Raw genomic sequence first — 14,880 nt, 5'->3', positions numbered from 1 at the left:
GACTATAAGACCAGTCAGACGCCCACCGTGACTACTTAGCTGGTAATTTACATATAACGCGGGAGATTGTTAAGCTAAATTTGCGGTCTACAGGTGTACAGGGGACGCAGGCTACAGGGGTATGTTTGGGAAGCGTGCTGGGTGATGTACCAGCACATTTCCTTAGCTTTATGGACAATTTTGGCGGGATTGGTTCCCTTTAAATAAATGTGGACTATGCTGGAGAGAGAGGAGGTTGTCTACCCTATAAGTATGCAATAAGGTACTGTTCGCAACTTGACAGAACAAAGCCCAGTTTCCATGTCTAGAAAACTGTATCTGGTCACTGGGTCCTGTTTTAAGCCAAATACAGAACTAGGTTGCCCACATAATCGTTCCTGGTAGAGGAGAGGAGGGCGATACTACTGGGAAAACAAATGAGGATCTGTTGGGGCTAATTGGGGATTCACTGTTATTACTCCTGATGTAAGGGGCAAAAACCGCTGTACCATTGGCACATGTGTGCAGCATGTTGTCTGTGAGTGGCACATGTTTGGCTTATTCTAGGGTGAATGCATATGCAGTACAGATGCAACACATTTCCAGCATTTGGATTGTGGTTTTGTATTTTAGATTTATCTTACTTATTGATGTCTAATATTTAAAGAATATTTTATTCCTTTGTATGGCTTTATTGAAGGGAAGGGGCCAATGCATACGTATGTATGTATGTATGTATTTATTTATGTATGTATGTACAGTATGTATGTGTGTATGTGTGTATGTATGTATGACCTTCATGCTAAAGAACTTTGTAAATATAGTCTGTCATCAGATGTAACCCTCTGTATAGCACTTGACTATTGGCTGGTAGTGCTATATATTTCCTGGCAGCTGTGGCGCACAATTTTTATAGCAAAATAAAGTAAAATCTAACTACAATTAATCATACTTCTTACAAACACACATTGATTGCATTGAAACTGTCATTAGTAATTTTATTATCATACTGTTGTAAGAATTGTGGCTATGTGTCTTGTAGTGCAGATGCTATAACAGTTACAACAAGTTATCACCTATGCAACAGATAAGTAATAACCAGTAGACTGATGGGGTCCCCTCCGATCGTTAGATCTAGGGTGTCATGTTCTTATTGGATGCTGATTGCAACTACATTTAACGTCTATATAAATGGTATAGATAGCACAGTATAGCACTTTGAGTAGAGTGGCAGTGAACGTGCTTGACCATTGCTCCATTAAGACAAGGGACATAGGACCCACTTTCAGCCAATGGGTTCAGTGGTTGGACAAATTAGCAGTTATTGCCTAATCAGTAAATGTGTGATAACTTGCTGTTAGTGGAATACATTTTAACTACAACATATACTGTAACTACATTTAAAACAGCAGTATGATAAAAAAGAAAAAAAATACAAGAAATCCTAGACAATGATTAGTTATACCACTACATAATAAAATGCATAAAAATATATTTAGAACAAAAACACAATGCTTTACTAAATGTGTTCACATCTCACTTTTTGTAAACCTGTCAGACATAATGTAATATTATGCACATGCATCACAGCGCTTCGTAGGTTTATTTGTTTTCACTGTCATTCACTTTTATTTTGTCTTTGTGGTTTATATAGGATAATTGTCATGTTCATTCTCTGAATATTACCACTTGGTTACCCCCAACCCCTATAAACCTGTTACCAGCAGGAACTCAGCAGGGAAGTACAAGTGGATATGTCAGTTACTTACTGGTGGCCCTGAAAGAGAAGAAGAAGAAGGCAAGAATTACATCATGTCTGAGTGACAACGTATATACATAATTATACACTCAAGGAAATGTTCATCATCATCATCATCAGTGTGTAACATTCCTTTCTGCATTAGTATCTTGAACATTAACTGTATAAAGCCAGTGTATAAAGGTTAGATACTCAATGCTAGAGTACAAACTGGTCATGTGCAAATAATTATAGTATAGTAGTAAAATTGTTTCATTCTGCAACATAATCATTGACTGACAGGCTACTAGGAAACTCCAATGGCAATATGTTTGATCCTGTTAAAGTCAATGGCTCAATGGCTGACCATTGGGTCATCTAGAAAGTGATGAATGGAGCAAACAGATGTCTGATGCATTTAGAGGGTTCTATTATTAGGCTGCATTCACATCATGTTTTTGTGCTCGCATCAGGCTATACACACATCAAACAGGGATGCCAATATAAAGCCTGATATTTTATGGGTGGGCTTTTACTTAAATGCATTGAACATAGTCTAATAGTAACTATAGTCACTCCATTTTTTTTAAATCCTGTTTTCTACCATAGTATCAACTATGTTTTTAAATCCTGTACAACAGTAGAGACCATAGTCACTCTTAGATTCCATCTGGCCCTATAACGCCAATGGGCCCACTGGGAACAAATTATGCTATACAATGACATTTCTTTTTGACAGGTTGCTGACATAAAGCTCAATGTGTGCACAACAATGTCATGTGAATGGGGCTGTAAACGTTTTGTTTGTGAACGGAAAATAGACAATGGAACAACAGAAAGGAACACTACATATAATACAATACAAAAGTGTGAGCTGAACATTAAAGGGGTTGGCTCATCAGTTCAGCTGGTGTTTGCATGCTCCATTACGGCACATGGATATGATAGAGAGATGCCATAACAGAGAGACAATCATTAGATTGGCCAATATGTAATGCTACATTTTCAGTGCAGCGGCCTCCTACATACCCATGTGGTTTCACCTAGTAATAGCATCTGATCACTTACATAGTTGCATAGTACGGTTGAAAAAAGACACATGTCCATCAAGTTCAACCAAGGAGGGAATGGATGGAGGGAAGGGGGAGGGATGATGGGTAGGTTCTATACATATACATTAATGTTATTTTTTTCTAAGACCTTGTCTAAGCCAGTAGTGAAGCCCCATATTGTTTTTTGTTGTGACTAGATCCTGGGGTAGACTGCTCCACAGGTTCACTGTTCCCATGGTAAAGAAGGCTTGTCGCCTCTGGAGATTGAACCTTTTTTTCTCCAGGCGGAGGCAGTGCCCCCTTGCCCTTTGAGGGGGTTTTACCTTACACATTTTGCCCCCATATTTCTTGTAGGGGGCATTTATATATTTAAATAAATTAACCATAACTCCCCTTAAAGTCTCTTCTCAACACTAAGGAAGGTAAGACACATATTTTCCTTATCAGCATCCCCTGTACTATAGGGGACTATCAGCAGGTTAGATTTGTCTAACTTGCTGATAAATCACCTTTAATTCTTTAGATGGGGTTTTCCCATCACAAAAAACATTGTTAAACTTGTAGGGCTTTTCAAGTAAAATGTCTTTTTTTTGCCAATACATTAATTTAGCAAACTTGCTCTGTCTCCAGATATGCTGCTTTTTCCCTCTTATTACTCACACCTTGTTGTCTAGGTTACCAACAACCACTCTGCTAATATTCGTGGTTTTGCTTATAGATAGATAGATAGATAGATAGATATTACAATATATAAATGTGTATACTGTAGCTACTATAGCTATATACTGTAAACACCAGCCTGACCACTGCTTTTAGAGCAGAGCGGTGATCGGTATCCTAGACAATGAGCTGTTAATGAGAGAAGGGAACAAGCAGGCATATCAAAAGAAAGCGGCAAGTTTGCTTAATTAATATATTTGCAAAAAAAAAATGTTTACCTGACAAGTCCTACTAGTTTATGTCTTTAGGCTGCATTCACACGTTCAGTGATTTTCCCAGTCCGTGATTGTGGTCCGGCAGCTACCTCCGTGATCCGTGCAAAACAGTCCGTTTTGCATCCGTTTTGTATCCGTGTCCGTTTTTTTCACGGATCTGTCTTACAGCATTTTAAATGACATTGATTACATCACATTCGTGTTTTTCACGGATGAACACGGATGTCACATCTGTGTACATCCATGAAAAACACGGATCTCATTGATTTCTATGGGGAATCCTTTCCGTGCATTCATTCCGAGTAATGACATGTCCTATTTTTTTAACGGAACGGATCGCGGAACATCTGAATAGCCCCATAGAAAGCAATGGGCTGTAAAATTGTCCGTGCGCACGGACAACTTCCCGGAATGTGTGAATCCAGCCTTAGAGATGGTAATACCCCTTTAAGGCAATACTTTAAAATAACATAGAATTCATAAATAGGGTGATGCATTGGAAAGTACACCTCACATTGATATATATTATTTTCCTGGTTCTATCAACAATATGGTAATAACCTGAGAGAGAATACTGTATATAATGTGCTCCACCATCTGATAGAAGATGTCAAGCTGTTATCTTCCCTAAGTGCTGCTGCATTTCTTCTCTCAGCAATGGTCAGTATTAGCATGCATGCACATTGTTAGCCTTCCAGATATAAATCATCACATAACACATCTAAACGATAAACAGTTACTAATTGCCAAGAGGCCTTCTAATAGAATGGATGTAAACTATTATCCATTTCATGTCCAACACAATCTATTATAATCAGCAAACAGCAGAATGCTGGAACACAGCAGTGAGATCCCAGGAAACTGCCAGGATACCTATCACCAACATTCATGTGGAGCAATGAATTGAAGCATCATTGGCCATGAATGAAAAGTAGTTAAAATGGAGACATAAAGCCCTTTATTCCACATATCTTTGGTTACTAATGTCACTAATTTAATAATAAAAATCTTGTATATGTAATTCAATATAATGATATGTTCAATTTCATAAGACGGTAAATCAAATCAAGTTCTACCGAATAAATCTCACGTACTGACGTTATTGTAAAATATGGTGCATTTTACTATTAATCTATGGTGTGCATCTCAATGTTATGCGTTTTGTAATGTATAATATGTCTACTAGGCTTAAACGCGCACGGTTACTTTTGAGATGTCATAGAAATATGTCAGAAGTTCGATTGGTCAGGGTCTAGGTTGAAAACCCCAATGATCTAGAAGAATATCTCTAAGAAGCAAACGCATATGATTTACACATATCCAATCCTTACGGCTATTGCCAAAAGTGATTTCCGGGGGCTTGTCTGCCTTTTCCTATTAGAATAAACACCAGCACTCCAAGTCAAGTTTGCATTTTTAGGATTTATGATTTTATGGTGTGAACCTTTGGTGTCTAGTAGTGGGGAGGGATGGAGTTGGGAGATAAGCATAGCTGGCAGGTCTTATACAAATACCCAGTACAGTGTCCTACATTAAGAACTTCAATAGTGTGGAAAGCACAATGGTTAATGAACTAGAACCACTTGTTATTGTGATGGAAGGCACATAGGGTAATTATATGAAATATTGCTTATATGAAAAGCTGGACTTTACGGACTGGTAGAGAGCACTCTGACATTCCTGTCTTCGGCACCAAAAACCACCCCGCATCTTAAATATGTACAGTAGCTGTCTTTTCTCTAGGTGAAATAACAATATACTAGTGTGCCCTTCCTGTGCAGACCTGATACTATAAATATATTATTATAATTCGTAAAGAGTTGCATGGGAACTGTCACTAAAAATACCTTTTGACATGTTATCATGACCTGTAAAATTTATTGATCACAGCGACCCCCTCTGCTCAGAAGATATAGCCAGGGAGGGATTACGGCAACACGTTCCTCTCCCCAGCTGACCGCTCATTCCGTCAATATTTTTTCATAGACTTATTGAGAAGATGAACGGACTGTGCGGCCATTAAGTGCATTGCGTTGCCACAATCTCTTCCTGGCTATATCTTCTGCTGTGATCAATGACGTTTGACATGTCTGATAACATGCCAAAAGTTATTATTAGTGACAGGTATGCTTTAAGGAACTAAATCTGTATAGGCTGGAGGAAAGAAGGTTAGTTGGGGAAAGATCAGAAGCAACATGATAATTTATTAGGTTACTTAAAGATTAGTAGAGGCTCGGAACAAATTTTCAGCAGATGTGGTTGGTAACTTTAGTTACTGAATGTAAATCTGCATGGGATAAACATATCTATGCTAACATAATAATACGGGTAATAATATAATGGCAGAATAATTGGACAAGTTGGTACTTTTCTTCTATATATCTGTAATATCTAGGTGATCCTAAAGGGATACTCTCATCTCATAATGATAGTCAGAGGGTCTAAATTCTGGAACCCCATAATTGTGATAGTGAAAAGAGCAGTGCTGGTGTAAAGCGGTGTGCCCCTCTCAGTTTTTGCCTACAGAATAGAGCTCCTGGCCACCTAGCTGTATAATGGAATTGTATTTGGCCTGTATTTGGGCTGCATTCCTTTCATTCTCATGATCCATGTTAGTCCTAGAGGTCGGACCATGTCCCCTTTCCTCCTTCTTACAAAACTGTGTCTGACTATACATGAACTGGCTGCAGAGAGAATCCTTCCCACAGCTCTGTCTGTAATAGGAGACTGGCACAGTTAAGCCGTGCCCCCTCGGTTAGACCCTGCCCCCTTGGTTAAGCCCCGCCTGTCCACCCCAAAAACAGAAGAAATAGAATAAATTAATCACTGTGTTTCCTGCCAGATTTCTACAAGACTTGTTACTAGTATGCAAAGAATAGTTCTACTTCAGTTTTCTCTCTAGTGACAGCTATTGGAGGCAGCTCAATGCTCAACCCCTTCAAGATTCATGAATATGGATTAACTCTACTTCAAAAGACAGAGTCACCTATTTCATGTTAGTTTTTGGACCATGCAACAAAACAATAAACAATGACAAATAATGTCAGCTACATTTTTTCTTGTTTCCTTTCTTATTCATTTCTAGGTTACGGTTTGTCGGTAAGTGCTTTTTGAACTGCACATTTGGTGTACCATATATATAGATAAGCTCTGATTTATCTCTAGTTAAGCACGCATACATATAATGTAACACGGATGTAATAGCATACCGTACATTGTTCCTTTAGTAGAAATAAAATTAGCCATAGCTTCCTTTACTCCTCAGTCCTTTTACTGTGCCTGTTCTCCTGAAAGTCTTGCTGCATGCTGCACAGAATATCTATTCCAAAGATGGGGAGGGGGTTTAATGGCAGATCTGCTATAGTTTCTGTAGAGCCTGCAGCCTGGACACAAGACTTCTGGATGCAATACTCTGCTAATGCAGAGAAATATAATGCACCAAGAAAGTAAAATGAAGTAAAATGACCAATGGAAGTCTCATGGTATTAATTTTTTACCTAATCTGTAGACATACATTATATACCCAAAATCAGTATGAGTATGCCACAGAGCATCCAATTCATACACTTTATCTGCAGAATTTAATAAAACGGGAACATAAAGTAATAATTTAATTTTGTATAGTGTAAAAAACAATAACAGTAATGGAAAAAAATAAATAAATGAAATAAATTGACACCATCCCAGTAACCATAAAGAAAACATACAGTACCTGCTTCCCCATTTTGTCCTCTCTTGCCCCTTGCTCCAGGAGGCCCTGGTTTGAGAGAATTAAACCAGTTAGAGAGTAGGAGAATGAAATGCTTTATGGGAAATTTCATGGAGATGATGGATGGGAAAGTGATAGAGGTCAAAGCAAATGCACTGCACTGACATGAAGGGCCAAGTTGGCAGAGAATATTTATTTGCAGATGGTAGGTAATTATTGCACATTTAGTCATGTTTCCATGCAATAAATATATCAGACATAGCAAGCAAAAGATGGATACCCCTAGAAAGATCCATAGGAATGTTACTGTTATATAAGATCTGCATAACCGCTGAAGAATACAGTTGATGATACAGTTTATCTGGACTGTTAATAGGCTGACTATGGTTGGACAGGAAGGAGATATTTTTTTAATAGGATTTTTTTCCCTCTCTATTTAACTAAAGAGAACAAACTGAAGTTGAAGTAATACATTACTGGGATGTCTTTAAGATCAGAGCTTTCAGAGCTCTTAGTGGATCCAATCTAATTCCAGACAAACAGCGGGCCAATCCTGCATAGATGAGACTAGCTGTGATGTAGGCTTATGCACTGGTACTTAGTTACTGGCCCAACTACAGATCTACATATACCTCATCTTGTATCCAGGCTAGAGGAGGCTAAGCAGAGTACTAGAAACTCTTTTTAAGTGTACAGTTTTCCCCAACAAACCTATCTTTTCACTCTTAGGCTATGTTCACACACCGTATCTTTACGAATAGATACGTGTCCTGTTTCTTTATGGGATTCTTGCAGGAGCGTATACACATAGTATACGCTCCGGGCGGGATCCTTCACGGCACCGCAAAGAACTCACATGTCAGTTTTCTGAGGCCGCTATTCAGTAAACCATGTCGGTGCACACTATGGAGCGGATGGCTGCCGCCGCTGTGCAGTAGGAAGCTCCATAGTGTGCAGTAGGAAGTTCAGAGGCGGACTCACACGGTTGCAGTACCGACGGGATGATCTTTTCAGAAACCGCCCACTCCATGACCCGGCCGGGTCACGGAACGGCCGGTCTCTTACACCATGTGAACATGGCCACAGGCTATGTCCACACTAGGGGCGGATAAACTTCACCATAGGCCCACGGGCTGTTGACCAAGCTTGGGCCCCCCAACCCCACTGTAACTATGGCAGCACTAGCGTGGTGTTCATAATACAGGATAGATAATATCATGATGCCCTAATTTGTACAAAACTGTGATAAAAAAAAAGCAGCGATTTTTGCAAATCAAGAACTGTAGCCAGGAGACAATATTCCACAGAAAGTATGTCTGTTTGGGTGGCCACGGGCCCCCCAGGAGCTTAGGGCCCCGGGCTACAGCCCGAAAAGGACCTGTTATAATCCGCTACTGGTCCACACAACATTGTCTTTTATGTAATACAGCAGGAGAAGCTGAGTAGATTGATATACAGTTTAAAAGGAAAAGTTCAAGGATAACATGTCATTTATTTTTGTAAATCTCTGCTTATTCTGGGCTATGTGGTCCAATGGTGGTCTCTCTCTCTCTGTTTCTATGTATTTTAATTGATTGCCACAATCAAATTTGCATTGTCTGTTGTGGTTTAAAAGTTATCAACACAGAAAGTTATGAGGGCATCCAGTGCCTTAAAGCATAACTATAAAATATTTTGACCTTTCAGTTTTAGTTAGCTTAGGGCATGATAAGAATTTTTCCAATATACATTAATAACCTAAAATGAACAGTTGTTTAAATACAGAAGGCTGATTAAGCCCTTATAGCCCTCTCTGGCTGTGACTTATTTCACGCTCTCCCCCCTCCCCTCACAGAGGTGACTAAGCAGAGCTGAGGGTGTTGTTTGTGAGGAGCAGCGCAGGGGAGGAGATGGATGGAGGGACAAGTGTTTCCAGAGCTTCATCAAGGAGGGACATGCCAGCCATGACTCCAATGTACTGCATGAGGGAGAGTGGGTGAGTCACTGAGGAAAGGACTACAAGTCCCAGCACAACACAGCTGTAGTCCTTCCATAGTACATATAACACTCACTATCAGATGTCTGCAGCAGGTGCCCCCACCACCATGGCTGACATTATCCTACAGTGTAATAAGAGCAGATGACTGTATCTAATCCCACTGTGTGTGATACCATCTGCTGGTGCTTTGTATCTTATCTTACATTGTGATACTGTATGTTGGGGCTGTATCTAATCCTACTTTGTGTGATACATCTGCTAAGGTGCTGGTCAGTGTATGGAGGGACGCAGCCAGGGAGATGAGTGATAGGCCACGCCCACATTCTCTCAGCCAGAAGAAAAATTTATTTATTCCTCTGAGCCAAACAACTGGTGATATCTCAGTTTAGTTTAGGGATCTTTTTAAAGGGTAACACGTGGGCTTTTTATTTGAGGAATTTCATTTTTTGGCTACTGAAATTATAGTTACGCTTTAAGCTCTGTGTTAAGCACCATGGACATCACATCAAATAGCTGTGCAGCACAGGGAACGATCCTGGTTGTTGCAATTTTCTGCGTTTTCTGCGTTGAACCATAAGAGAAGTTGGAAATCTGATTACACCAATCAATTTTTTGAGACAACCGTGGTTTTCTTTGATATGTTACATGACCACCTTCCTATTGGAAGAACTTGCCCTTGATCCAATATGATGGCTTTTAAGATAGCTGTCATGTCCCAGACAAGATTAAAAGATAGACCCCCCCCTCACCCATTACTTGCTGGAGTATTCAGATACATCATTTCCAGATTACTTTTTAGATGCCTCCTCCTTATCATCACAGATAGAACAGGAAGTCTCAGCTTAGTTTTAGGCTTAGTGGTCAGAATTCAGATTTCAGAAATTATTTTTTAATATAGACAACATTGCCTTTAAGTATCATTAGGCATCTTAACCCTTTACTACCCACCATCTCTAGAATATTCTTATTATTTTGCTTTTAGAAGTGAAGCATTTTCTGTTAATTCAGGTCATTTAAATCAAAGCCCATTGCTGTATGTGGTATAATAAAGCAGAAGGATTCTTGATGCCTACTGAATATATAAACATACTGAGAGGATGAATCAGATACATCTTCCCATGACTCTTACATTGCTGTCAGATTTGTAAACAGTCCTGATGCAAGAGCTGGTCTTATGCAACCTGACGGCTCCATAGGAATTCCCAGCTGCCGTCTGTAGTAGGTGGCACTTCTAGCAGCAGGTCATAAAATACTCACTACTTGTAACCACCCTAACCCAAGAAGAACACAACAGGACTTCGTACCTTCAGTTAACTATAGAAGCCTAGGCCTGTTTCATATGAGCTGTGAGTATGAATCAGATTATTATTGCATTACATTTTAAAGATCCTTACTGCACTATAAAAGTGTCCGCTTGTATGCCAAGAGAAAAATCGTTTAACATATACTGGGTCTGGGGGTTGCTAAACCTTTGGATTTGCAGTGTCAATGCTGTCAGCATTTTGGGGGTGGGGGCTATAGTTGTAGATACCATGTTTCTTTTTTCCTACACATCCACTGGCATACTGGCCATTGTAAGGACACAATACAGCATTGATGAGAAGCCTATAATAATGCAAGCATATGGACATATCTTCATCTCTGTATGTAAATACATCAATGTAACTAAAGATATATAGGGGAGGGTTGCATCAGGATCTACTGGCTATGGTAGCCTATACAACCCTCGGGGGGAAACCTATTAAGGATTTTACATCAAGTCCCAGCAGCTTCATGTTTCCTATGATTGTAACAGGGGAAGACAGCACATGGCTCCTGTGCAATAAGTATGTATTAGCCCACCTCCCTTCATTGGAAACAAAACCACAAAAAGAGGAAAAAAAATCTATACAGAGAGAATGGAAGAATCACTGACGACATGCTGCACAGACTCCAACCACAAGCTGCACACATGCCACCCATACACTGAACACATGCAGCACATGTCTCAGACACATTGGAAACATGCCACCTATATACTGGGCAAACACAGAGCATCCACCGCTGACAAATGTTGTATTCACGTGCTGGACGCATGCTGCACACATACCACCATGCTGTAACCATATGTTCCACTAAGATGCTACATTTATGGTGCACATGCCTCACCCACCCATTCTACCATCTTCACAGTGGACCAATGATGCACAAGTGTCATGTGAACTTTGGACCCATCCACATGTGTCACCAGGCCATACCAGGTTACAGGCCTCAATTCACCATTCACACCTCGAACACATGACAAGCATGGACACAAATGACGCATGAGCACCATTCATACATTCTGAAGCCACACAAAAACCGGGCTCATGCTACATGGGTATTTGATTGAATGACAGTGGAGGGGAATGAAAGGAAACTGAAATGCACTAAAGGATGGATTTTCCAAGTCTTAGTTCTCTTTTTTGAACCTTCCGAATGTTAAAGTATAAGTAACAGAGAGTAGGAAATCTATACACAGAACATACCATGCAAATGTTACTGCATTTAATGCAAGAGCCAAAGTGTAAACCTTTATACGGTATTAAGTTAATGAGTTAAACACTGAGGTGATTTAAATGCCATTAAAAATGCAGAGGAGTTTAAAGCAAATAGATTCTTTTACCCTCAAAGATGTGATCTCTTGTTAAAATGTGCAAAATCTCCTGCCAAGGAGCAATCACACCATCTCCTCCTCACTATTTCCATTACACGGAGAATGAACGAAGGCACAGATGTAAAACAGTATAAAACACTTCACTTTCCTAAAGCCGTCCTGCACAGAGGTCACAGAAACATTTCATACAATTTGCCGCCATGAAACCACTATTTTTCTATCTGTTGGATAAATAAAACTCTTCTGTATGGCTCAGCTGTTACAAGCTTTATTGCTGTTATATTTACATATGCAGCTGGGTGTACTTTGTACGTATAGATCTGTAGCTTAGGATTTATAGTGTTTGTCCTATTATTTTCACATCTTCTATATTCAGTAAAGGACTTCTGTTTATACAGAATATTACTGGAATGAAAAGGCAAACATTAAAGTAAAGATAGTATTTTTGGTGTTGTTTGCGGCACATGAGGCTTAAACATGGCTACTTCCTTCCAGAGATAGCCATTTTTTACTCTGACCCCAGGTCTTCTTTAAATGATGTGGAAAATCAAACAAGCCGGTCAGCAAGTCCTAGTTATTGTACTGTAGTACAATCAGCAGACAAGAGTGGGGCAAAAGTTGCCATGTTTTTGTAGCACTGGATAACCCCTTTAATGGGATCAGATGGTGATAAAAGAATATGGAGAGACTAACAATGGTTATTGTGTGATTAGTAGGGCACGTAAAAGAAAAATCTGTCTATATTTTCCCAAGAAGATTCATGTCTTAAGAAATCATCACCTACCCAAGATACCTCCTGTGTAGACAAAGCAAATAAGTAGTCTAGTGACCTTCAACCTCAGTGTATGCTAAGAAGTAAGCGAAGAGACAAGTAGGGCATCTGTACATGCTATTTGATTCCTCCTTATGCCTTTAGGCCTTAGGTATATGAGACCTACATTAGAAAGGTGAAGAGAAACAAACAAAAGGATGAGTAACTCAGACTAGAGAGAATACCACATTTCCATGGATAGAAGAGAAAAGGGGGGAGCTTTAAACATTATGGTAACTAGATGCACAAATGAGCCACTGCGTTCAAGAAATAGTGATAAACTCTCAGACAAAAGGTATTATACGTTGGATACATTTTTTATGTGTATTATAGATATGTTATGAATACAGTATATAGCAGTTAAGAATAACTAAACAGCTTATTTTGCCCTTATTTTCTTTCAGAGTTTTATAAAATAATAATGGAAATTGTAGTCACCTTACACCTGTGTCCCCCTCAACAGAGAAGATTTTTCTATATGAAGGGGAGGGGGGAAATTGATTTCAAGTAACAACTGACGTCACTACTCAGGGGAAAATGCCTGTCACAGCGGCTGATGGACTAGCGCTCAGCCAGTCAGTGACTGAAGCAGCGTCCTGCCCCAGTCACTGACTGTCTGAGTGGCCAGTCCATAACCCAGGTTGTGACGTTGATTCCAGAGCCCAGAGCCGCTCCTGCCGCTCACTGTGGGAACAGGGAGAAGTAAGTTGTTACTTGAAATTAATTTCCCCACTCCCCCTGCACTCTGCTGGCATTTAGAGAACGCCAGACTTCTCCTTTAAAAAAAAAAAAAGTCTGCTTTTTGTAAAAAAAAGAAACTAAAAAGTAACAGTTCTGGATAGTTTCCCATCTGTTCAGCTTGTTATTCAAGGGCACTAGTACTTCTCTGGCCTTGTGCTATTTGTTATGCTGCCTGCAAGGTAGGTGCATTAATGAAATTTTCTTGTAGAGGCGGACATCAGTTCAGCAGAGGTCGCAGGCTGACAATCACAAATAAAAAGCTAAAAGAGCAACGCTAATCCCTTTATGCCATACAAATGACTTCCAGGAGGATCTCAGCCACTCGTCCAGGCCACTAGCATATCTACGGCAAGGCTTCACTCAACTGAAGGTCGTTTGATGTAGAAGACGATGGTTTATTTTACTTGTCTGCTCAGCAAATTAGCGGTTATGATCTAATAGATCCATTTTATGACATCAAGACATAGATAGAGTTTATCCTCACTAATTCTCTGTGTATAGTAACAGAAAGTATTAGTTACATATTTAGAATAGATGATTGTTTCCTGAGTAATCATTGAATATAGGGAAATGCTCCAGACCTTATGACAGAGATCCTGGTGATGAAGCATCCATTACTCTATACCCAGTTCTCTGATGCCCATTTATTTCCATGCATTTTATTACTGATATTAGTATTGCCAGTCTTATCCCGATTACATGGTCTATGAAGCCTTCAGTTATGACCATTAGATTCAGGTTCCAATGTGTTTCAAAGATTTTACCATATAACATGTGTGATGCCGACCTTAGGGTTCTTACACATGCACATCGTTCGCTGCAGATTTTTACAAAAGAAAATGTACAAGTTATCTAATAGCGTGTAATTGACAGGTTTCTGTCCGTGAAATCTCCATCATACACTGAAGTGCAGCTTAGAGCTTTTCCCCTGCTTTAGGCTATGTTCACACAACGTATATTTCCGTAAAACCATGGCCATTGTACAACGGCCGTGATTATTACGAAAATATACATTACCCTGCTGTCTATATGATCCCGGCCAGAGCACATACACATGATATACGCTTCGGGCGGGTTCCCTAGCGGCGACGCAAACAACTATTCATTGAATAGCGGACGCAGAAAACCATGTCAGTGCACACTATGGAACGAGCGGATCCGGCCGCTCGCTGCATAGTGTGCAGTGGAGAGTTTTGATGTTCTGATGCGCCCGCATCAGAACTCTGAGGCTGCAAAGATCATCTGGCCGGTACTGCAGTACCGGTCGGGACGATCTTTTCAAAGACCGGGCCGTTCCGTGAC

At 39.9% G+C, this 14,880-nt stretch overlaps 1 protein-coding gene across 1 annotated transcript in view; it reads right to left on the bottom strand.

The window, feature by feature from the left end:
• COL13A1 (collagen type XIII alpha 1 chain) overlaps positions 1-14,880 on the bottom strand; it is a 192,153-nt gene that overhangs the window by 113,779 nt on the left and 63,494 nt on the right. Inside the window, exons 3-4 of the mRNA XM_069981851.1 lie at positions 7,417-7,461; positions 1,749-1,756 (exon numbers count right to left, since the gene is read on the bottom strand). Of these exons, the coding sequence (XP_069837952.1) occupies positions 1,749-1,756; positions 7,417-7,461 (53 nt within the window). The remainder of the gene's footprint in view (positions 1-1,748; positions 1,757-7,416; positions 7,462-14,880) is intronic.

This window comes from Dendropsophus ebraccatus, chromosome 8 (assembly GCF_027789765.1).
Source record: "Dendropsophus ebraccatus isolate aDenEbr1 chromosome 8, aDenEbr1.pat, whole genome shotgun sequence".
Taxonomy (NCBI): Eukaryota; Metazoa; Chordata; class Amphibia; order Anura; family Hylidae; genus Dendropsophus; species Dendropsophus ebraccatus.
The sequence above is the reverse complement of the archived record's forward strand: the minus strand, read 5'-3'. Positions and strand labels throughout refer to the sequence as shown.